This window comes from Prionailurus viverrinus, chromosome B4 (genome assembly GCF_022837055.1).
Source record: "Prionailurus viverrinus isolate Anna chromosome B4, UM_Priviv_1.0, whole genome shotgun sequence".
NCBI lineage: Eukaryota > Metazoa > Chordata > Mammalia > Carnivora > Felidae > Prionailurus > Prionailurus viverrinus.
Genome location: NC_062567.1, coordinates 127,390,565 through 127,415,779, shown reverse-complemented (window position 1 = coordinate 127,415,779; position 25,215 = coordinate 127,390,565). Strand labels below are relative to the sequence as shown.

The 25,215-nt window shown below is 41.6% G+C and overlaps 1 protein-coding gene across 12 annotated transcripts in view; it reads left to right on the top strand.

Moving 5' to 3' along the window:
* RBFOX2 (RNA binding fox-1 homolog 2) overlaps window positions 1-25,215 on the top strand; it is a 287,489-nt gene that overhangs the window by 252,770 nt on the left and 9,504 nt on the right. For 8 of the 12 annotated variants that reach the window (XM_047865297.1, XM_047865296.1, XM_047865305.1 and 5 more), the window contains 6 exons: window positions 6,413-6,505; window positions 9,329-9,389; window positions 12,742-12,795; window positions 12,917-13,009; window positions 14,110-14,254; window positions 18,073-18,112. In XM_047865297.1, coding sequence (XP_047721253.1) covers window positions 6,413-6,505; window positions 9,329-9,389; window positions 12,742-12,795; window positions 12,917-13,009; window positions 14,110-14,254; window positions 18,073-18,112 — 486 coding nt within the window. The remainder of the gene's footprint in view (window positions 1-6,412; window positions 6,506-9,328; window positions 9,390-12,741; window positions 12,796-12,916; window positions 13,010-14,109; window positions 14,255-18,072; window positions 18,113-25,215) is intronic. The other 4 variants (XM_047865299.1, XM_047865298.1, XM_047865300.1 and 1 more) reach the window with 3 other exon arrangements.

Below are 25,215 nucleotides of genomic sequence, written 5' to 3'. Positions count from 1 at the left end.
GATTTTTAGAGACTAGACGAGAACAGACATAAATCATTAAGAGAGCATGGTGCTCACTACTAATCTCATGCCTTTTTTCTCACTCAATCTTAGATAGAACTCTGAAGAACGCATTGCATTCTTTAACCTGACGTTGCGTTCTCTGCTGGATACTTTCAGTGACTGAGAACGTGTTGGTTTTCAAAAAAAAAATTGTTTTACGTTTTTATTTAAAGTACAGGTAGTTAGCACATAGTGTAATATTAGTGTCGGGTGTACAATACAGTGATTCAGCACTTCCACGGGTGCTCGTCACGACAGGTGCGCTCCTTAATCCCTGTCACCTGTTTCTCCCACGGCCCCCCTCCCCTGTGATAGCCATCACTTTGTTCTTGATAGTTAAGAATCTCTTTCTTGATTTGTCTCTCTCTCTCCTTTTTTTCCCTTTGCTCCTTTGTTTCTCAAACTCCACATATGAGTGAGATCATATGGTATTTGTCTTTCTCTGACTTACTCAGACTTCCCACCATTCTGTTCGCTGTCACCCAGCCCCGTAACAGTCTGTGATAATTACCAGGCTTATTAAGTAAAGAAATACACACATTCTAAATTTTTTTTTTAATGTTTTTATTTATTTTTGAGACAGAGACAGAGCAAGAGCAGGGGAGGGGCAGGGAGAGAGGGAGACACAGAATCCGAAGCAGGCTTCAGGCTCTGAGCGGTCAGCACAGAGCCCAACACGGGGCTTGAACTCACGGACTGTGAGATCATGACCTGAGCTGAAGTCGGATGCCTAACTGACTGAACCACCCAGGCGCCCCAGAAATACACACATTCTAATGTTTATACTTTCCATAAAGTTTGGTCGGCATACTTTTGGTATAGTTGTGGCTTGAAGGGCCATGTGTCGTAACTGCTAAACGTAGGAGCTCTTTACTTGTACAAACAGTGCCAATTATTAAGTTCACTAAAGGACACAAAATAGAGCGCAGCGACAATTACTGAGATTTCCAGCAAGTTTTTAGCTAACGTGTTCTCATTACTTCTCTCAGGTGGATTTCTGGAATGATGGGATCTTGATTTGGGTTAGGCTTCGGTTTAGGCTGGAGTCAGGGAAGATAAAACCTCTAATCCCATCCCCAGACACAAGTAACGTGCTGTAATTTCTTGCCTGTTTCCCTGGATTTTAATTTCATGCAAAGGGAAATTATTCATTTCTTTCAAAATATGATCAAAAGACTGTCTTTGAAATTGTACTAACTAGGCCTTTGCTTTTCAGTAAAATTTGATAGGCGAAATGGTTTTCATTATACTTAAAACTGAGTTAACAGTGCATGTATTTCCAAAGGGCTTAGTTTGTTTTCTTTTGTTACCATCTTATGGGTTTTAGTTTTATTTTTCTTTCATTTATTTTTTTTTAACTTCTGTGTTCTGGCCATACCCAGGAGAACGTCTGCTTTTGATTTCTCCCTTAAAACTTACATGGTAAATTTTTCTTTCTCATTCTTCTGAGATGGAAAAACTCAAAGACTATCCACATTTAAGAATATTTTGACAGTGCTCGTCCTGTGGCTTGTTATTTATTGCAGCCTGAGGCCAGGCTAAAAAGGTGGCAGTTACTCGGCTCCTGTCGGCCCTTGATGATAAGTGGGCGTGATAAGTGTTTGTCACGCTCAGCAGAAGTTTTGACCACAGCCGTACTCCCTCCCTCTCGAGAAACATACCATTCCTCAGTTTTCAAAAGACAGCTAAGATAGCTGGTAAATCACTAATAGAACACTGATATATTTAAATTATTAACACAGAAAAACTTTGGGAACTGAGAGGTGTAGGTTATACAGGATAGAGCGTAGAGACCTGCGTCATCCAGCAGAAGTGGCCAGACTGAGCGCTTGGAACATGGCGTCTAAATTCAGATCTGCTTTTAGTGTAGAATACACACTGCTCTCAAAGACTGACCAGAAAAAAAGGAATATTGAACATCTCCCTGATGTTTTTGTATTGATGTCATGTCGAAATGATAGCATGTTGCATATATGTTGTCTTGAATAAAAATACGTTACTGAAATTGCTTTCATATTTTTTTTTTTACTTTTTTAATGTGCCTAGGGGAATATTTAGAATTACATATTGACTTGGGTTATATTTCTGTCTGATAGGACTGGTATAGACAAACATGTCGACATCATTTTTTTTTTTTTTAATTAAAAACAGAAGTCTACTAAAAGTTTACTTTTTGTTTATCTGGTTTCTGTCTTCTTAAACCTGAAGTATTCACTCTTGTGAAGAATTTGAGATTAAATCTCAGTTCGACTTTGTGGCTGTTCTGACTGGTCATTATGTGTTCCTGATTGATACATTATATAATCATTTTGAAGCTCTTCTAAGGAAGAGGTGTTAGGTTTAGACATAATTTTATTAAGTTTTTTCTTTTCAAAGCAAGAGACCCAAGACTTAATGTGAATTAGATTTCCGAGAATGAAGGGACATTAAAACATAATTTCATTTAAGCATATTTTCCTGTTAGTAATTTTGTAAGCCTGGATAATCTGTGAATATCTTTAGCTCAATTCCTGGCACATTTTCAAAACTGTGAAATTTTACTGAAGGAATGGTACGTTAAATTTTTTTTCTCAAGCAGGGTGCCTGGATGGTTCAGTCGGTTAAACGTCCGACTTCGGCTCAGGTCATGATCTCACAGTTCGTGGGTTCGATCCCCATGTCACGCTCTGTGCTGACAGCACAGAGCCCATTTCCGATCCTCTGTCCCCTCTCTCTCTGCCCCTCCCCGACTCATGCTCTCTCAAAACTAAATAAACTTCTGAAAAGTTTTTTTCAAGCTTTGAGTTAACATCTTTGAAACCAAATTGTAGTTAAGTTGATGGAAAATCACCTCTCTAAAGTTTCAACATGAGAGAAAAGTATTAAAGAACAGTGCTCTAAAAATACTGTTTATACTTCTTACCTCCCTAATCACGGACTTCTGAGATGTATATTTCCTATTGCTTCTGAACAAAGTATCACAAAGTCTGTGACTTAAAAACACAGACATGTATTATCTTACGGTTCTGGAGGTCAAGGTGTTACAGGGCTGCATTCTTTCGGACGGCTCTAAGGAATAATCCACTCCTTGCCTTTTCCAGCTTCTGGAGGCGACCCGCATTCCTTGACCTATAGCCCCACTTCGATCTTCAAAGCCTAAAATGGCCAGTCCAGTCTTTCTCAGGCTGCTACAGATCTCAGGCTGCTACACTCTGTCTGATTCTGGCCCCCATCTTCCCCTCTTTAATTTAGAAGCACTCATTTAATTTAGTGATTACATTGGGCTCACCTGAATAATCCAGGATAATCTCCCTATCTCAAGATCATTAATTGAATCACATCTGCAAAATCCCTTTTGCCAGGTAAGGTAGTAACATTCACAGGTTCCAGGGATTAGGGCGTGGACAACTTTGGGGGGCCATTATTCTGCCTGCCACAAAGCCTGTTTATCTACAAAGGAAAGAAAGAAATCTTACCTCTGCTTCGTATCAGGAAGTCCCAAAGTATCAGCAAGACCTTCCTCCTCCTTTAGTCTAGGCAAAGATGCTCGTGAAGATTGCTTTATTTTTACATTTTTGGTATCTAGATGAGCATTTCCTTTGGAATATAAGCACTTTTCTTTATAAGACATTTGAAAGTGAAATTTTGTTCCAGAATATGAAAGTCCTTATTGAGAAAATCTTAACACAAGCAGACTTTGATGTTAAACGTTGTCATTTGCTGGCTGTAAAACGTCCGTGCCCGTGACACCACCCTGCGTTCTTATGGATGTTATTACATCACAGGTGTCCCATCGACACAATACAGAGAGGAGGATCACAGAACACATTTAGCAATTAGATTTGAAAAAGGAAACTACAAGGATTTTAAGACTCGGGTCGTTTAGTTAATAGGATACTGAACTTTGGTTTCAAAGCTTAATTTCTCCTTTTCTTCCCATTAGCTGTAGGAAGAAGGCCTTGTTGGTGCTTGGGTAACTTAACATGGTTTGACGGTCTTTCTTTATGTTAAAAGTAAAACCAACAGATTGGTCCTTTCTACCCCCTGGTTGTATTTAAAAGACAAGTCTGTGAGTGTGTGGGTGTGTAGATGCAGTCATAATGCTAACACTAAAAACCTAGGTAGTAGTCTCCACATCATCTGTTATCCGGCTACTAGGGTATAATTTATTAACTTAACCCAAGGCATATAATGTTTGAGACTCTGAGGATCCGTTGGAATACAGTTTTAATACTACTGCAGTGTGATAGAAAACCTCCTCACTGTGACCTTTCTTGCAAGGTTTTTTTTCTGTTGGAGGACTCTCCAGGATTGGAGAGCTGGCTTCCTGTGTTCAGCAGATGCCAGTGTGATGACAAACCGTGCTGTCACTTAGGAACTTGAGATCCAACACGACACCTCCAGTTGTTGATGTGGCTATAACACATTTGTATCAAAATGTGTTTCTGAAAATGTGTTTCCATTGATATTTTCAGCATACTTACATCTTTAAGGAAAGTATTAATTAACCCCATAGTACCTCGGTACATAAAACGTTTTCTGTCAGCTCAGCTTTGCATTTTCTAGAGTATTTGAGTTGATATCCAAATTACAGGCAGAGATAATCCACTGGGATCCTCCGTGGATCGCCACCCAACCATATAATCAGAATGCAAAGTAATCAGAGCCTTCAAAATGACGGGAGTTGCTTTTGTGAAATCTTTTTTTTTTTTTTTTTTAATTTTTTGACATATTTGTTTATTTTGAGAGAGAACAAGCGGGGGAAGAGCAGAGAGGGAGAGAGAACCCAAGCAGGCTCTGCATCATCCACGCAGAACCCGACACAGGGCTCAATCCCACGAACTGCGAGATCATGACTTGAGCGTAAATCAAGAGGCAGACACTTAGCTGACTGAGCCACCCGGTGCCCCTGCTTTCGTAAAAATCTTACAGAATAATGCATACCATTTACCATCCCAGATAAGAACCTGTTTTATATGTATATGGAAATGCTCATCATGGAGAACAGCAGAGCTTCAGTAAAAATAAATAACAAATGAAGGGTTCCGGGGTTGTCCTACCGTGGAATGTTCAAAGAATGCCAGAGGGACAGTGAAGCTATTGAGAAATTAGCACTTTCCCAAAAAATCCTAAGAATTTACTACTCACAGATGTAAATAGCTTGAGAGAAGGTGATAGTTACAGAGTGGAAAGATAAGGACAAAGTGCCTAGGAGGCAACGGGTACAGTGCTTGATGAGAGAGTCACAGTGCTTGATGAGAGAGTCACGTAAGTATATAGTGAATCCTGGTGATTTTGACGGAGAATTTTCAGATAAATGTGAACATAGGAGTAAGTGGGTTGACCCCCTGGCTCCTGGTTTGTCTACTTAATGAAGAAAAGCTCCACATAATTTATTTGTGTACAGTGCACAAATAAATTAATTCTAACTCTGAGCAGCAGCTGCATTGCTGTTTTATGGTATTCTTTTCGTGGCGAATAGTGTACAACTGATGTCACTAACCTAGATCTCACTCCCACTGCCTTTTGATGATTCCTTTTTTCCCCCTCTATACGGAAAATCACTAATACATTCAGTAGCAGATGTCAGCTTCAACAAATGTATAATTTAGGCAGATTTGGATAAGCTCTTTTCTGGAACTCAGCTGAACCTATTTTTACTCTGAGTGCCAGTCATAATTGACTGCCCCCTGTTTAGTGATATTTTCATTAGCTTAGATGAACACAGGTGCTCTCGTCTTCCAGACCCAGTACCTACAGAATTGTAGACCAAGACTGTTTTTTCAATTATTCTGTCCCCAGAGGAATTGTGGTGATACAAGCAATAGGCAAAGTGGGGCTAGAATGATGAGCTCTCCTAAAAAAAAAAAAATCTCTTTATACAGCGAATGCCCCTAAATATAAGGTTTCGTGTAGAAGCTGCTGGGGAATGGCAGACTTAATTATGTGATTTTGTTTTTAGTATTATGTAAAGGGACGTGTGTATTAACAGCATGAATTGAAAGAGAAAGAACACTTAAAAAAAAAAAACAAAAAAAACCTTCAGATTCTTGGTGAAATGGTTTGACCCGAGTAACTCGAAACCTTAATTTTGGTCTGGCCTCACATGCTTTATGTTTTACTTTATTATTGTTACTGTTGTTAATTACATTATCATTATTATTGTTGTTGTTGCCATTATTATTACTATTATTATTACTACTACTACTGCTACAGTTCTTTATTCTTTTATTGGATTTAATTTCCCTTCACAAAATATGCATGGGCCAAAAATGTGACTAGTACTGCCAATGTGGGTTTCATACTGTGATATTTTTTCTCTGTTTACCAAGAGATCAGTATTTCAATATAACGATACGCATGTTTTCCCCCCTTCTCCCGCTGCATGCAGGGATTCGGGTTCGTAACTTTCGAGAATAGTGCTGATGCAGACAGGGCCAGGGAGAAATTACACGGCACCGTGGTAGAGGGCCGTAAAATCGAGGTGCATGTCTTCAATAATTCAATTTCCGGTTTATATTTTTATTTCTCTCTTTCGTGTACTGCCCCCCTTATTTCACATTCGGAACCCTGTCTCGTTGTCTGTGTGTCTGCACACACGTGTATGTGTGTACGTGTCTCTCTGTCCTTCACCTTCTTGCACTAAAATGTGTACAAATAACCCTCCTACCCTCCTTCCCTCAGTTTTCAGTTGTGCGGGGGTTTTCATTTTGATTTACTTGTGTGCGTGTCTATGTGTATTTGTTTTTCATTTACTTTTTTCCTCCGAAATGTTCATCCTTCTGCTCTCTTGATTTTTTTCCTTTGCTTCAGTTTGCGAGACTCCATGTGAATACCTGTGATCAGGCCAAAACGAAACTAACTTTGTAAATGTCTAAAAACAATCCAGCTTACGACATTGTGTCCTGTATTGAATCAAAGATCCAGCCAGTATCCCCTTGTCAGGAGGCCAGTTCGCCTCCATGTGCGTGTGATAAGGAATTTAGAAGACCTTAGAGGTTGTGGGGGCGGGGGAGAAAGAACCCAAATCTCATGGGGTTTTTGAATATATTTAATGTCAAGAATGTCAACCGTGAATGGATAAAAATCCTCCGACCGAGGCTTTGACGGCTGCCTGGCGAACGTGCTGTTCCGTGTTCGCATCAGCCACCTGGTGTTCACCAGCCCTTTTGAACAACGCAGTGAAGGTTAACTGGCCCCTTTCCCCTTGCCCAGTTTTTTAAAGTATTGAAATATAAAAGCCACCATTTTGAGTAAGATGTCTGCATATTTTGCTTTCTCCCTCCCTTTCCAATGGTTTAGCATTTAGGGCCCTTCACTTGACTCCCTCTTTCCATGGTAACTATACACAATGCTGGCGATGGTGCCCGTGGGCGGTAAGTGAAACAAAGCACTAGAGAAGAAGCTTTTTAAATTGTTAATTACAAAACAATTAAATAAGAAAGAAAAAGTCCATCTGCCATCTCACATTAACACTACAAAATGTGATTTGACTTGTTCCTCTCCCTTTTCCTTTCCCCTTTTTATTTTCAATGCTGTTGAGTAATGCCGCCTGGACTTTGGATGTACATATTGTTTGTAGCAGTCTGAGCTGTTTGATTACTGACGTCATGGTGATTTTTTTCCCCCTTGCACATCTTACTCAGAGTTCCTGAACTCCAAGTTTGGCTGGTTTTATTAATGCACTCCCTGCCCCTACTTCCTTTCCTCTTCCCCAGACCTCTGTTTGTAGCTCTGACTGTCCTCTCCTTGCCCTTGACAGCTCTCTTTCCTGCCCATGATACCCCTCCCCGCCCCCACTCTCTCTTTTCTCTCCCCCTCCCCTGCCTTGCTGTGTTCTCTCTCCCCGAGTTCGGCTCCCATCCTTCTCCCTCGGCCGCTCCCGCCCCTTCCCTCTGTTACCTGCAGCTGTTGGGTCTTTGCTGACTGGTGGTTTCTGATTGGTTCTGGCCATTTTCCTGTTAGTGCTTGGGTGCTTTCTGCTGTAGCAGCTAGTGTCCGCTCTGACCCCCTTCTAATCCTTGTCTGTAAGAACCTCGCTCTTCACTCTCTCCCTTCTTTCCAAAACTGATTGTTTTTTCTTTCTTTTATTTGTGTGTGTGTGTTTTAACTGCATGCTCTCAGTCTCATCATTGTTGTATCCCATTCTTTCTTTTTAAATGTGAAATGTTTATATTATTTGGTGGCTCAAACTCGAGTAAATGGAGTTTCTTTTCCTCACAAAGGAAGATTACCACTATGCAAATCCGAAAAGACATCTCAAGATGTGTTTTGATTCCAGTTCCACCTAAAATTGGTCTCTCCATAACACAGATTTATCACCATCCAAACTTTAATGTAAATCCCCAGAGGCGAAGTAAGACGTTTCTGTTTGGTGTGTTTTGTAATTCTTTTGAAAGCTGGCCTGTTTAATGACCGGACGGCACGGTACACAGTCAGGTTCTGTGGTGACGTTGCACCCTCCTTGCAAGAGCTTTAAGCTGGTTCTGACACTGGGCTGCAGTTTTCTGGCTTCGGAGCTCCATTCGTCTCTTCCTCATCTTTGTAACATCTACTCACCCTAGCACTGAGAATGCTCTAAATTACGCAGTTCTGTAATGAGGGTGGACAGTACCATAAAACAAAAGAAACATAAAAGAACTGAAGAAATAAGGCTTAAGTGCCTAATTTAAAAGCCTTCTGAAAACATTGTTCTTCAATGGATAGACCACATAGTCTAGAAAATTCAGAACGGTCCTGAAGCTGGTCAACATGGGCATCTAAGTTCTGATATCTTTTTTTTTTTTTTTTTTTTTAACCTCAAACAGCAAAATCTTACACAAACATCAAAAGTGCTGAACATGAGAACGGGTGAAATCCACAGATTTATTTTCTTATCTTCCTGTAAATCTATTTCCTGACCCATGTGGCAAGCCTCTGTTTTACTAATGAACTTCAAAGTTCATGTGCAAACAGAGTTGTTTCCAATTTACTTTTTTTCCATAATTCAGAGACTTCTCTATTTAAGAGATCTCCAAAGAACTTGGCAAATGTGTCTTTTCTTTGGAGTACTTAGTGGTAAAATAGCCCTAGTTTTCCATTTGGAGACTAAGAAACTGCATTTTACTCTTGTTAGCCTCATTTAATAAACACTTTAATTAAAATATGATATATTAATATTTTATATTGCTATATTAATTGTTGAAATCAATATTCTCTGAAATTTACATTTTATTAAACTGAGTGCTGTGTTACTGGATGAGCAACTCCGTGTTCCCTAACGTGGTCTCCTTTCTCCCTGCCCCTTCTTTCTCCTTTGTATTTTTAGGTGAATAATGCTACAGCACGCGTAATGACCAATAAGAAGATGGTCACACCATATGCAAATGGTAAGAGATTACGCATCATCTTCAGAAGGATGTCATTTGTTCTTGTATTAATACAGGAACTTTTTATACTCATCAAAGAATCTCAGTTTCAGTCTTAAGGCAGCTTGTTTAATGAACATGGAAGTATTTTCTTTACCTAGGAGAATAGTTTATTTCTGCAAATTAGCTTCTTTTCTTAGAACTAAGCTAAGTTTTTAAGTTATTAAGCTGTAATGGTCTCGGTAAAGTTCATCTGACGCACAGCGTGAACACATCATTTGAGGTTACCTGTTAACCCAATGGGGGATCCCTCACTTTTAGCTGCTGTAGTCGTTCGTGATACGTTAGGCTTGTCCGTAATAGGTGCCCACCACTGCTCACTTTTACTATTGACTCCTGCCCGCTCCTGAGCATGAGTGGACTAATTCTTGACCCCTTGCCCTCCTTTTAAAGGTATGCTCTGAGAGAAAAGTCGTGGCGCGCGTGCGCATTTTCTACTTTCTGTCCCGTGACCCCATGCTATATAGTGGGTTTCATAAATGTTTCTCATTGAGAAGAAAACATTGTGAATATTTTGCTTAACAAAAACAGAACCCTTCCATCACTCGTCAGTCTAATGTGGACTCACGTTATCTAAATGAGCTGGAACTTAATTTGAATCTGCCGTACAAACAGCGGTTTGGCCAGCTGTGTTCTACGGGGCCACTTGGGGAGGGTGGAAAGGAAGCCCATGAATGGGGTCTTGAGACCTCCAGCAACTTCTCATTTTCCGTTGTGTACCTCAGCGTTCTGCATAAAATTTTATCTAGAGCCAAATGGGGTGTTTTCTGCTGTCTTGTAGAAGTTCGAATCTACTGCTAGAGTATGACAATATGTGCTGGTGATGTCTTAAATCAAGGATAAGTATCTTAGTCTATTCCATGATGTCTTCAATAGATAGATTTAACCCAGCTTTTCAAACAGATGGTACAAATCAGCATAATTTGCATTTATTGGCCTAACTTACATTTTCCCTACCCATTTTATCAATGGTACATCATGTGATACCACCACCTCCCCCTTTACCTCTTGATATTTTTTCACTGCCATCACAAAAACAGACATTTCTGCAACGTTTCTTTGTTTGTTTGTTGAGAGAGAGAGGGAGACACAGAATCCGAGGCAGGCTCCAGGCTCCGAGCTGTCGGCACAGAGCCTGACGCGGGGCTCAAACTGGCGAACCACGAGATCATGACCTGAGCTAAAGCCACTCAACCAACTGAGCCACCCAGGCACCCCAGAGTTCCTGCAATTTTGATAATAACCCAGTGTAAACAACATAGGAAGGAGAGGCAAAGTGTGTCAGATTTCCTATAAATCCAGGGAAGACAGGGTGGTAGAAAGAGTTGCCAACTGGAATTCAGAAGACAGAAATTCTACTTCTAGATTTGACTCTTCATTTTGTCCTTGGGCCCATCTTTTTTAAAGCTGATTCTGTTTTCATCACTATGAATTGGCAGTCACAGAATTTGAGCCCCTGAAGGCTCTGTAGAAGTCATCCAACCCAACCTTCTTAGTCTATTATTTAGGAAATTAAGCCCAGAGAAGGATAGTACTTACTTGCGGTCCCAGATGTCACACCTGTCTTACCTCTCTCCGGGTTTTGTGAAGGTCAAAACTACTTTGTAAATTGTACAGAACTAAAACATTTCTGAAGTATTATTGACAGCATACCATTATATGCCATTATTAACATGTGTATTGTTACTTCCAGGAATGCTTAAATAACAATACCATTGGTAGGAAAGAAAAGAATCATTTTTTGAATATTATTCTAAATTAATATTCAAGCCTTAGCAGAGCCAAACTTTATTTATTTATTTTTTTTTAATCTTTATTTATTTTTGAGAGAGAGAGAGAGAGCCAGAGCGCAAGTGGGGGAGGAACAGAGAGAGGGAGACACAGAATCCGAAGCAGGCTCCAGGTTCCGAGCACAGAGCCCAATGCGGGGCTCGAACCCACCAACCATGAGATCATGACCTGAGCCAAAGATGGATGCCCAACCGACTGAGCCACCCAGGCACCCCACTGAGCCAAACTTTAGAACCCTGCGGCTGCTTGTGGTTAGAGCTTCTGATAAGAGTGCTCTGTGCCTTCTGGTGAATTCTCAGTCAGCAGTGTAGTTTACGTCGGTTGGAATCACTTGATTTGTCTGACATTGGAGAACATTTGTGTTCTTCCAACTTCAGTAGGATTTGAATCCAGATATTTGCCCAGTTTTTATATGAAATAATGAGGAGACCTCACCATCTATGAGCACATAAAATAACAGAGGATTGGATTGGTTCAGAATGAATGGGTTTTCTCCTAAGTACAGTCTCTCGTCTTTCAGAAAAATAATGGCACTTTTTTTTTTTGCTTATTTATGTGTAAAAATCAATAAACGTCTACTGATTAAAGTGTTCGTATGGGATTCTGGGTACTCTGTAACTCTCGGTGGGCAACAATACTTTTTTTAACACCTGCTACATTTCTATAAATATAAAAAACGGGAATGAAGAAATAAAATTGACATCAAAGCTAATTCTGGGAATACTTCAAAGTTTATAATTGTTTAAGCTAATGTTCAACAGCAATCTAGTATCCGTTTGTTAAAATGACTGATTAACTTAAGTGTGTTTATTACAAACGGACATCCCAAGACATGCATGAAGTTGGGGATGTACCTTGAATTTTATCACTGTATGTCTCTTCTTGTTGACTGGCTGAGGTTAACTACAACAAGATCCCAGTAGTAAATCCCAAAGAAAGGGAATTTCTGCTTTACCCAGGTTTCCATCAGTGTGGTATACTTGAACACGGAGTTGAAGATCAGCTCAAATGTGAATTCAAATTTGAATTATAAAGTAACTAGAGTAGTAGACTGTGTTAAGATGGCATATAAGAGAGTGCCATCACAGTACCCCTTCCCCACTCACACGCTGTCTCTCTGTCTCTTAAAAGTAAATAAACATTAAAAAATAAACAAACAAACTCAGGAGTGGGGGCGCCTGGGTGGCTCAGTCGGTCAGGCGTCTGACTCTCGCTTTTCGGCTCAGGTCATGATCTCGTGGTTTCGTGAGTTCAAGCCCTGGGATTGGGATTCTCACTCTCCCTCTTTCTGCCCCTCTCCCCGTTCGTGCTGTCTCTCTCTAAATAAATAAATAAACTTTACCAAAAAAATACCCTGGTATGGAAGTGTCCTGACCTTCTCACATAACCCCCCAGCTGGCACTCTCCAACGGTAAAAGTAAATGCAGGGATATCTGAAGCCAGCTTGTACACGCACCGTCGGTCCTTTTCATCGTGCTCCTTACATGGTCTTAAGTGCTCACTGTCCTCTCTTCCGTTTCAGGTTGGAAATTAAGCCCCGTGGTGGGAGCTGTATATGGCCCTGAGTTATATGCAGGTAGTACCATGTTGATTTTTCCATTCGTGCTGTTTAACTGCAAAAACATGTGTTGCTTTTCACCTTGCTCTTCCTTTGTAATCTTTTTGCATTTCTTAATTTTTTTTTTTAACGCAACCAGCCTCCAGCTTTCAAGCAGACGTGTCCTTAGGCAATGATGCAGCAGTGCCCCTATCAGGAAGAGGGAGTATTAACACTTACATTCCTTTAATCAGTAAGTAGCCTATGCTGGCCTGGCGTGGAGTTTGACTGTTGCGAGTAAAGAGTGATGTGTGCTAGTCTTCCCCCCACCCCCACCCCAGGTAGAGCACATAACTGAAAAGGAGGTGTTCTCGAGAGAGTTCGGTGCTATTACAGTGCCCTCGCCTTGCTCCACCTGAGTTAGAATCTCTCTGACCAGATATTAAGAGCGCCATGGAGCATAAACACTTGGGAAAGGCAGAGGGGGTAAGGCCACGTGAGCAACAGTTTAGTCTGCTCTCGACAGTAAAGAAAACAAGACATGGGTATTGACAGAATGGGTTATACGTGTTCTCTGCCAGTCAGTTTTGGGCCCTCAGTAGAACATCGCTCAGAAGCACCTCCAGTATTCATGATTATTCTCAGTTCCGTTGAAACCTCTGAAGTCCTCCGGACCTGAGCCATTTTCCTCCAGCGAAAGGTAAAATTAAAAAGAGCTCAGTGAATGTGGAATAAATGTCGGTATGTGCTTTCCAGAGGATAGCACGTTTAAAATAGGTTTTTAGAAACTGTCTGCCTCCCTGAAGGATACAAGTAGTTTCCCTCTCCCCTGACATTTCTGGATTAAAACGTTTTGGATAAAAGAATAAAGTGGACTAATGAAATGTGTAAAGATTACTGTGTGCCTTGGAGGTTGGCACCGCGTACGAACACAAAAGAATATTCTTACGAAGAAGAATTACTCTATGCACATAATAACGTGTGGAAACAAGATTAGCAATGGGCCAGTTAAAGAGTTTATATCAGTCGATTTAAACTGCCGCCCCCCGCCACCCCCCCACCCCCGAAGTGAAAAGTCTCTTATTCCGACACTGGTTCTCGGACCTTCTCGACCTGTTTCTCACCAGCTTGCACTGTAATGCCGGGGCTGGGAAGGAGCAGAGTGCGCTCACTCAAGATTGGTGACGAACAGAGAGAGCATGGCATCATTAGCCTTTGCGTGTCGGGTCTCTCCATTTCTTTCTCAGGAAAGATGTGGTACATATCTTTGAACCTTTGCTGGAATCGGTTCAAAGCCGGTTGTGATTGTAGCCCTGCTGTTGAATGCAAGTTGACATTCCTGTCATATTTTGGGTCTCCCTTTAGTTCCTGGCTTCCCTTACCCGACTGCAGCCACCACGGCGGCCGCCTTCAGAGGAGCCCATCTGAGGGGCAGAGGGCGGACGGTCTATGGGGCAGTCCGAGCGGTACCTCCAACAGCCATTCCCGCCTATCCAGGGTAAGCATTAGATTTCAAAATAAGCAGCTGGACAGAAAAGAATACCATGGCCCTGTCACACCTTCTGGGACGTTGCCGTGCCACATTGTAGAGATTCTCTGAATATTTGCAAATTACTGGATTAGATGGCAAGAACCAAAATATACCATCGTCAGAATGTGACCAAATACCGATTCATTATATAAATCTTCATTTCGGCCACCTTAAGCCCTCACGGCTTAAGACAGCAGCCAGAACTGTCTTGTGTTTACTAGCAGTGTGTTGGCATGCAGTTCACTCAGCATCGCACGAATGTGGATTAACACTCCTGCAGAGGACCGAAATAGGAGCTCCAGATTATAGTACAAGACCGCATCTGCTGTGTTCACCCCCTTGTCACCACCCTGTGTTGGGGCCGAGGCTGCCACGTCGCCCTCCCTTTTGGTTTCACTGCCTGGGTGGTGAACAGCAGAACTAGTTACCCACAATGGATTTGCTTTCTTTGTAGGAGACGGATTAAAAGAGGTTAATTCAAAGATGAACCAAGTCCAATTGAATCCAGGGAGAAAGGGAGAAGTAGGAAGAATTAAACTACAGTTGGCTTCTGAATGATGGTAAAACAGCTGATATAGCGGAGCATCCTTCACCCTTTGATTTTTGTATGGAGGGTGCCTCATGCAGTGGAATGATTCCATAGCAACAAATAAATCCTTTGCTACTGAATGGGGGAGAAGGAGTGAAGGTGACAGGTTTTGTCTCCACGTGTTTCTCGGTGCCAGCCGCAAATGTATATTTTTATACGGAGTCGACTTCTAGAAGTTAGTTGTCCCGAGGACTTTCCTTTCTTCAAAGATGTGACCTTTGTGTTCTCCATCTTTTCTCTGCCTATGACAGGTTTTTTCCATATTCTCTCCGAGGAGTAAACCTAGCGGCAGGGGGGCCTGTTCATTGCTCCTTAGTTACAACACAAAGGGAAAGAGCCTTCTCTGTAGGTCCTTTTCTGGCAGCAGAATTGGCTTGGAGGTCTACGAACTCCGCATTCGTTCATAGACCGAATGGACGTGCCATTAGCGGTCCTCCATTGCACAGAATTCAGGCATTTTTGTTAGACACGTGTGCATGTTGGAATGGACAGGCTCCAAGAGGCGCTGGAAGGGAAGTGCTTTAGAAATAAACTTTTGTTTGCAGCTTATAGATGCTTAAATCCCATGCATCCCATCATCTCCATCCTCTGCCATCACTTGCTTTTAATTTTATTCTTTCTTCTCTCAACTTGAGCTTTGACCTTCAACAACCTCTGACATCTCTTTAAAGAAGTGAATAAAGATGCAGTATTATTTCATCGAGAGATACTCAAGTCAGACATAAAAACAGACGTTTTGGAAGTTCTACACACCAGGAAAATTGTTCACGAGGCGTCTTCCATTTCAGTCCAGGAGAGTTTACTGTCACGTTTGCAAAGAGATGCCACTTGCCAGAAACATGGGACTTCTTTATTTTGTAACATTCCCGAGTTTACTTTATGAAACGGTTGGATTTGTTTTAGTCACTGTAGCTCATTTCACTATATTGGCCAAACCTGAGGACCCATTCGCTCCCTACTCTGTGTCAGGATTACGTTCGCTCAAAGATATTTTTATCCTTATGTCTAATCATACCAATCTCTGTGCATTACATTGAACACTGATTTCCCATGTTTTCTTTTTTATTAACTAAACCACCGGTTTACATGGAAGATGGCAAGGAATAAGTCCAGTATTTTATGGGGAATGGCCTAAAATTGCTTTTCAGCTTAGTAAACTAATTTTCATCCTTAATCATTGTGTTCTAGCCTCCTTACGGCATTTGATACAGGGAATATTAGAATTCTTCTAGAATTTAGGTAAATATTCCCAGTGAGTGACGTAACTTAGGGTAAACTGTATTCCTGCTTTTAATGCCACCACTGTTCTGTATCGAAGAGATGTTTGTAATCTTTGCCTGGATCCCCTACTGAAATAGTTGAAGGTTAATTAATCAGCACTTGGCCTCAGTGCTTTCCATTCTGTCAGCCTTCTCGTTACGAGCAAATGTCTTTTCTAATAAAATGCAGTTGAGAGGCAGATTACTTTCTAATATCTAACTTTAACTGCAGTTGGAGACGATGAAACCGGATAGGGCTTAGCTAAGTGAGCGTCAGAGAGGAATTTAATTTGCCTGTTTTGTAATACAAATGCACAGCACATTTGGGGCATTGCAAAGTGTGACCGCACTGTCCTGTAAACCCAACAAAATGTCATTATAATAAGTAGAATTCAGAAACTTTCCAGCCACTTGCCAAAAAAAAAAAAAAAAAGTTATTTCACATTCAAGTTAAAAATATGATTGAAAGACCTCACTTACTGGTTTATTACAACAGAGAAGGTAGTGCTGAAAATTTCCAGCTTGCTTAGTTGAATAAACAATAAACAGATCTTCTCATTTAGAATATCCAAATCTTGATTTAACACATGCGAAGAAGAAAGTCTTATCTTTTGTCTCTACTTCTGTTCCATGTCTTTTGGTCCCAAAGTAATGTTTGGGGGAAAGTCTATATGCACAAAAATACCTCAAAAGGTTTGAAATCTACGATTATCATAGTTTTAGTGTTGCCCAGGACTTTAAAAACAGAAAACAAAAAACCCCCAAATTCATGTATTTTGTTTGATAAAAATTCATTTTTCTGAACAGGAAAATAAACCCTTCTAATTCCTAATCAGCTACTGTTCTCCATTTTATCCTTTTAAATAAAACAGGATGATCCTTGGTCATGCCCAAAACGTCAGTTATCAGTTAATTTTTCAGAGTTCCATGAATATTCTTAACGGTCAAAAAAGAGCCCCTAAAACCTTGCAGTTACTCCTTCCCACTCTGGATTATATTGTTACTATCTGGGATCCCCACTGCACCTTTTCAATTCTCAGACCTTGGACCAATCACCTTAACCTTTAGCTCATTATCTCTGCTTGTGAAAGCAATGCATTGTGGGTATTTTTGGTTGTGTTTTTTTTTTAATTACATTTCTCTGTTTACTTTGGTCAGAATTGATTGACTTGTTTTTCTGAGGTGTTGCATTGGTTCTTAAAATGCTGAATAATAATACTTTGCATGCTCGTGTGATCAGCCAAATCTTACTGCATGTCTAATGTGCAGGGTAAAAAGCAGGTGATGTATGGATATCAGGAAAAACGTACATACTTCTAGGAAACAAAACAAAACGCTAAACCTAATTTTGGGACATACTCTGCGTACAGGTCCTGCCCTAATGGGATTCTTTCGGTTCAGTTTTCTTATGTTAGACCCCCTTTCCCCGTACCTCTCCCCCCCTCCCCAACACACGCACATGCGCACACACGCACACACGCATACACACACACACACACACACACACACACACACACACACACACACATTTTGAAATTCTTTAAAGAAAATTTCCTCCTAGGGCAAGCTTTAAAAAAAAAAACAACAACAACTCCAGGTATGAGAAGTTGATGTTTCTAATCCAGCAGAGTTCTGATAGTTCTGTCAGGCCCTCTGGGAATGCTTTCATCGTTTTAACCCTCCTTTAATTACCAAGCGTTCAGGTGTGCATTCGAGTGGCGCGCTCCCTTCCCGCCTCGCATGTCCTGGAGCTGTACGACGTGCGCGTGCCCGTGCACGGTCCTCTCGCTGACTCGCTGCGGCCCCCCAGCCCCGGTTACGTATTCATACATCACCTGCCTGTGTAGAGCGCATGTGCATGCTGCCGTCCTCAATAACCGGAATGTGTTTCTGTTCTTTTGTTTTTTTGTTTTTGTTTTTGTGTGGATTTTCTGCAGTGTGGTTTACCAGGACGGATTTTACGGTGCTGACCTCTATGTAAGTACACACACCGGGGCCTTCTCGACCCCATTCCCTGACAAGCCAGCCTTTTTTTTCTGTTTCTTTGGTTTGGTTTGGTTTTTTTGTTTTTGTTTTTGTTTTTTCTTTGTTTTGTTTTGTTTTTGTTTTTTTTTTACATATAATTTATTTGATTTTTATTTTCTTTTTCCTTGTGGATATATATATATATATATTTATATATTTAAGAATGCAAGCATGCTTCTCTGCCACTGCGCTTGCCCCTGGGTGCAAAAACTAAGCCTTTGGGTTTCCTGATCATTGCTAGAGTCAGTCTACTGGACATATTCTTTTCCCTTCCCTATACCCACAGATGTTCTGTGATTTATTTGCGAGATGATCAGCAGGTTTAAAGTCTTTTAATACCGTCGTGTCATGTGCATACATAAATAACAGGATAGTTATATTAGCTTAAACCAACTCTCTCTCTTTTCTGCTCTTCTTCTCATTTCACATCCCTCTTTAGATCATTGGAGCTTTGATTTATGTAGACGGCAGTAAGCTTTCTGAACTATGTGTTTTCCTATTTTCCGTACTTTGAGAGAGCATTATCCTGTGAGAGGGAGGTAAGGAGCTGATGTCGGCGGAAAGTGGGTGATAATGAGAGGCAACCAAACACTCAGTGCTTACATACAGCCTTTCGCTATCAGAAGGTCCACAGCCACTGGGTCTCTTTCCTTAAGAGCCATCTAGAGGGGAATGAGTGGCATAATTGGCAACCTAGACTCTTCTTGCAAACATTCTCCTACCATCCAGGACTTGTTGATTGTACCAGCAATGTTAACATCATCGTTATTATTATCCATTATTGAAACTGTCTTGTTGTAGCTAGAGTTCCACGATTGGCTTGTCACATATTATTTAAAATGTGGACAAGGTGATCTAACTGACAAAGAGTCAAAAGTTTGGAGTTTCGAGGTTTTTTATTAGGACCTCTCCAAATGCTCTGTTTCTGAATGCAAGCTTAGTCTAACCACCCAGGTCGTTAAGAAACAATTTCTTAAGAAAAACTTGTCAGGATGAAATTATTCCTTGGGCATAGGTTAGAATTGTCCGGAAGTGCTTTCTCCACCCTTACCTCCCCGAATCAATAAGGGTACCTTTGTAGCGAACTTTTTGCCACAGATTTCTGCCAGAGACTCTCTGGCAACCAGAAAACTTCGGCGCACTTTCAGAATGTCCTTAGAGACTCTGTGGTGCAGGAAGTAAGGAGGTAACTGGACACACCTGTCCTATGTAGAGTAGACCTTCAAAGTTTGCCTTAGTTTAACAGATGCTTAAAGGAGTCTTAGCCACGATTTGGTCCAACCCTCTCACTTCGTAGATCTGTTTCTTAAAGAGATGGTGACTTACCCAGATTACATCAGTTATTTATATAACCCAGCACGAAACTCAACTAATCCATATTTCCTTATCAGTGCTTTAATTAAAATCCACGTCTTTCCTCAGCTGGTTTTCCAGAAGTAACGAAAGATACCTTTTTTTCCTGTGCTCACAGTGAAACTTGAGGGTTGGGGAAATATTCCTACTTTTATACCAGATGACACTTTTCTAAATATACATATTTACATAGGTTCTTCGCATGTACATTCTCCCATATACATTAGAATCCATGTTCTCATGAAAGTCATCTTTACGTTATTTAAATTGCTTTCCTGAAATCTGGTCTGTTAGAGCACGCTTTTGCACTGGAGTTATTTTCTTGAGTCAAAGTTTTTGTTTTTTGTTTTTTTTTCCTCTGATACCTTTTTTATTTGGGGATTTTTAAAGTATGGCTTATTTCTACCTCAGTAAGATTGCCTACTTCCCCCTTGTTTGAGTGAACGAACCAAATATTTGTTTATAATTCTCTCCTATCTTTAGGTCACAGCATATGATTTTATTAAGAGAGAGATGACTTTTCTGTACTTCCGTTGAGAAAATAAAAATACCCTTGACATTTTTGTTTTAATCTACTAACCGGATCACCTTATGAAACTAAACGAGTAATTCAGCGACCTTGCTGAAATACGTGTTTGGCCAGTGGTGTCTTATTAATGAAAGGAATTAATCACAATGTTACTGTCATTTCTTAGCTCCTATCTTAAAGCAGTCACTTGGAGGAAAAAAGGTGGTCCCTAGTGCTGAAATATTTTCCAACCCCACTAATGAAAAACAAGAATGCATTATGAGGTAACTGTTGAGTGAAGTCTGATACAACTGTAGCTTTGAAAACTTTAGATTCCCTCTTCCATGTGTGAGGGAGCGAGGGATGCTTTTTCTAAAACACACGCGCGCACACACACACACACACACACACACCCATGTTTTACCTAGAGTTTTCCTGTTTCTCTCTGTACATTTCCACCCCCCCTCCCCCACTGCGGAAATCTATCCCTATACACTGAGTTGTTTCCTCAGAGATACACGTTAGCAATAGGAAGACAGGAGAGTTAATCCAGTACAAGTGCACTGACCCGGAGCTTGAAGAAACATCACGAGGGAAGAGTGCAGGCTGCTGGCTTTAAGTTAGACTAATTTAGGCTATTCATTCAGAGAGATTTTTGTTGTAATCTCTTTCCCCTGTTCTGTTGTTAGTCCGTAACCCCTGCTAGCCATTGGCTTCCTTTCTGTTTCTTTTGTGCCACGTTCCTCTCCAGAGAACCGATCTAGCAACTGTGGCTGCAGTTTGTAGAAAGCCCCCCCACCCCCGCCCCGCCCCGCCCCGAGAAGACCTGAGCTTAGCAGACCGATCGATCGTGCGTCCTCCCCGCCCCTCTTTTTCTTGACCAGTAGAAAAGGCATAGCTCACCCTGATGCACGTTTTAAAGGGATGACCAAACTGCTCCTGATTCTTATCCTGTGAAAAGCATGCTTGCATCCAAAGGAAAGAAAAGGCTGGTGGGCCCCTTAGCGGGCTTTTTTGTATGATTGTTTTCCTTCCACAGCTGTGTTTTTTGAACTGCTCTTCCTGTGTTCTGTTATAGAATAGTCTTACAGGAACCAATCATTAGCGCTAAAATACCTCAGGTAGGAGTGCCAGTGTGACCTGCCAATCAATCAGATTGTGGATTGCAGTGAAAAAATTGAATTATACTAACCATTCCAGCTCCACGTTAGAGATGGGAACAGAGGCTTTTTTGGACAACCGAGACTTGTGAGCGTGTGATCTAAGCCCTGCTATACCTCAGCAGCGCACAGTCAAGTCCCATACGTGACGGCACCGCCTCCAAAATTAAGTGCTCCTGCCCCGTCGCCTCCGGCCACGCCAGGCGTGTGCTCTGCACTGTCCCATCACTGCCACCTCTTTTAGTTTGCCAATCGCATTTGTCCATGGCGTTTAAGCTGGTCTTTTATACTTGGAGATCTTAGCAGTTGAGGACATTTTCCACTGTGAAGGAGACGAGAGAAGGGAGGAAGTTGAGTCTGTCCATGCAAGACTCCTAAGTCCCCGATTGGGCCCCGGGGTGAGGCCACAATCGTAATTGGACCGTGCTGTTCGCCTCACCTCCAGGTTGCCTAAAAATCTAGACCTGTTGGGGCCGTAAAACTGAAACACGTATTCCCCTCGCCCTCTTTCCTTTCACCTTAAAACAAGGTCAGTGAGTTCATTTGGATAATCATTCACCGTTACATCTGCTGATAGCTGGATGCTGGGGAGAGAGAACCCCAGGCCGCCTGTCACACTCCTTATGTGGCCTCCCGGCCGGGTTTGGGAAATGAACTAACTTGGGGGCATGTGAAATGGTGGCGTGCTTGAGAGGTTTGATTTGTTAAAGATCATCTCTCGTCTACCATTGAAGTGATAAGTGCAAGTTAAGAAGCTGATCATAACCATTTCTTCCCTTAACCCCGATTTTAAAGTAATTATAAAATAAAATTTAAGTACGTGTCTTTAAAACTTTTTCGTATCTACTTTCCAAAGTAGATATAGGTCTCCGTCAAAAACAGCAACAGTATTATCATGATTGTAAGTTTTTAGTACTCATGTCTGTGTTAACACTTAATCAGAGGTGCTCTATTGCCACAGAAGGGTAACCCCCCTCCCCCCCACCCCCCAGGACCCATCTAGACAGTGTTTCTCGGCTGGAGCCGGGAGGAGGCAAGGGAAGGGAGGAGTTAGAATCGTGTAGGGACAAATGAAGCGATCCCCAGAGGCACAGCAGGTCAACCCAAAGTCAACCCAAGCTCGTGGGGATAGGTCTCTGCTCCCTGTAGCGATTTTAAGCATCACATCTGCCTTTCTCTCCACCCACCCCCACCGCCCTTGCTCAGTAAATCTGTACATCACGTGCAGGGACCAAAGCTTTCATTTTGTCTGCTGGTCTTAAAACACACACTCTTCTCCTCAGTGTCACATAATGTCACTGTCTTCCAGGTAGAAAGAAGGTGTCTTGACATCACATGCTCACCAAAGTCCTGTTTTCATGTAAATCTAAAACAAAACCAAAATAAAATTCACGGCTAGGTTAAAATCAAGAGAAGGGGAATGTCTGCCAGTATGAGATCCTCCTAATAGACAATGCAGATACAGGAGGGCAGGATCTGTAGAGCCCTTCCATTTTGTTCTGGTTAAAACAGAACTGTGCAGGAGCGTCCTGTGATCAGTGTGGCAACATTATAAAGTTAATTAAATGCTAAAGCTGATTCAGAGTGGAGTAGAGAATCCCTAGCAGGTGATGGTGAACCCTGGAGAGCTGAGACATGAACATCAAAAGGATCTTCAAGGTAACCGCATTGTCCTGGGAAAGAGCTGGAAGTTGAAGGCAGGGATGTCTTACGTATATGTGGAAAGCTAGAACATTCAGCACAGGCGCTATGGCAGAAGAACTCTGGGTCAGAGTGGATGGGTGCTGACGGAGGGCCGGAGAGTGCTGCGGGTCAGGACTGGACCATGCGGTCAGGGTCAGGAAGGGTGAATAGGGGAGCGATGTAGCTAGCGTCGGGCCACCCCTATTGGGAACATTCTGGAGTCCTTCGTAATGAATTATAAAGGAGTGAGAAAGCGAGCCTTTTAACGGGGCATGTGTATGTTTGCATCAGGCTCAGCCCATGCCAAATGTATCCAGCTCTCAGGGTTCCAAAAAGCAGTCCATGTGTGCCCTCCTACATTAGGGTGTGCTGTGGCCATGCTAATCCCCATTTTTTGTTTTATTTCAAATCACACACAGATAGAGTCTGCAAACTGCTTCAGATCCAACAGGTCTGATTGTGTGTAAATACATATGTCCTTTTTAATTTTTATTAATGGTTGCTTCAGTTTTGCATCAGTGCATGGTTAAAAGCAATACACATCAGCTATTTCATGACTTCATATCTCCAAATGAATTATTTCTCCTCTTTTTTTTTTTTTGTTTGTTTGTTTGTGCAGTCAGCTGAAGACATGTTAGCATCCCCACTCTAAACCTCTCAGTGGAGTCTCTGTTCCCTTCTCTGACATAACAGATGGGTTACTGCTTGTTATAATTATTAACATCGTGGTGTGGGCCAGGGCTAGGGCGGGCGACCTTGACTATTTCTTTGGGCTGGGGAGGGCCCGTCGTTAGGGTCTGGAATGTTAACTCAAGTGGTGACTGACTGTTTCCGTAATAGCCGGTTGTTGTGGCTGCACGCTCTAGTACCTGAGGCTGTGTACTTCACCGAGCTTGTGGTAGAGCCTAGGGCAAACCGCTGTCCCAAGAGAATGCTGGGATAGATAGAGTTAGCCAATACGAGTCTGAACGTGGTGATTTTGCTGGTTGTTTTAGCTCCAGATGTTGGCATGCTTAGTTTTTAATGTGATTAATAAATGTGGCGCCATATCCCTCCCCGCCTCCCCCGCCCCCCCCACGCCTGAACCCTGTCTCCTACCCCCTTCCCCGCCCTTGTTCTTTCTGAAAAACTTAAGAGACAGTAATGAAAACCTTGGTGTTTCAAACTGCACTTTGTTCTCATGTTCTGCAAAAGACCTCAGACTTGCCGGTAGAAGCAAAAGCCGAGAAAACGATTTCTCAGCCCGGAAGCTCTGTGCACTCCGAAATCGGGGTAGGGATAGAGACATCCGAAGTGTCTCTGTCTTACAGTTTTTGATGTATTTTGTTTAAGGCAGCAGCGGAAGTGCTTTGGGGTATGACTACACCCAAGAGAAGTAAATCCGTGATAATACAACTTAACTTTTCTAATTTTGGGGTAGTCACTGATGAATTACCAAATTAGCTTGTATCTTTCCATCCTAAACATAGTCCCCCTTTTAAAGGGCCTCTCTGTAGCACCATTATAAAGTAATCAGGAGACTCGTCGTGTTGAAATATTACCAACTTACAAAAAAACAAACATTCACGTAGTTTTTCTTCATGCTGATATTCTCCTCAAGCTTTTTCTTATCAGTAAAACACTTGTATTCCTGTTCTGGTTTTCCTGAATTTAAATAGCAAAGAACCTCATCAAATTTCAAACTTCAAAGTCCGGGTTGAGTTAGAATAGAAGGAAACTACTGCACATAGATTCTCTCCCATTTCCTTCTGGTTTGGAAGGAATCTCCTTTGCCCCAGTCTGATCTCTCGAGGTTCTGATGGCTCTTTGCAGGTTGAGGAACACGAGAGGGAGTGGTCCTATCAGTAACTACATTCAGAACCTCCTTTTCCAGAATTCCAGAATTAGTATGCTAACCACTCAAAGTGATGATTTGATAGAATCAAATCAGTATTTTCAACTTTACAGAGACTTTCAGAGAGTCAGGTCCGTACTGAGCCTCAGAATCCCTTAATGGGAATGTATATTCTGCCCTATGGCATAGAACTTCAGTTTTTAAGTGTTTTACTCAGGTGAACACAAATTGGGCTTTAACTGCTTTGATTACATTGGTGTTTTAAATTTTTAAAGATTATTTTGGTGTCTTTTGGAATACTGAAGGCACAGACCACCTAATGGCTGTTTACCACGCTATCGTTGCTTACAAAGTTTTCCTAAAGACGGCCCTGGTGTAGACCTCACTCTAGCAAACTTTAATTCTAAACCAATGGAACCATCTGTAGTTATAATGAAAAATTGAGCCTTTCAGGTTCATTTAAAGCTTAAAATTTCAGCTATAATGATTGGCTTGTTGCTTTGGTTAACACATACTT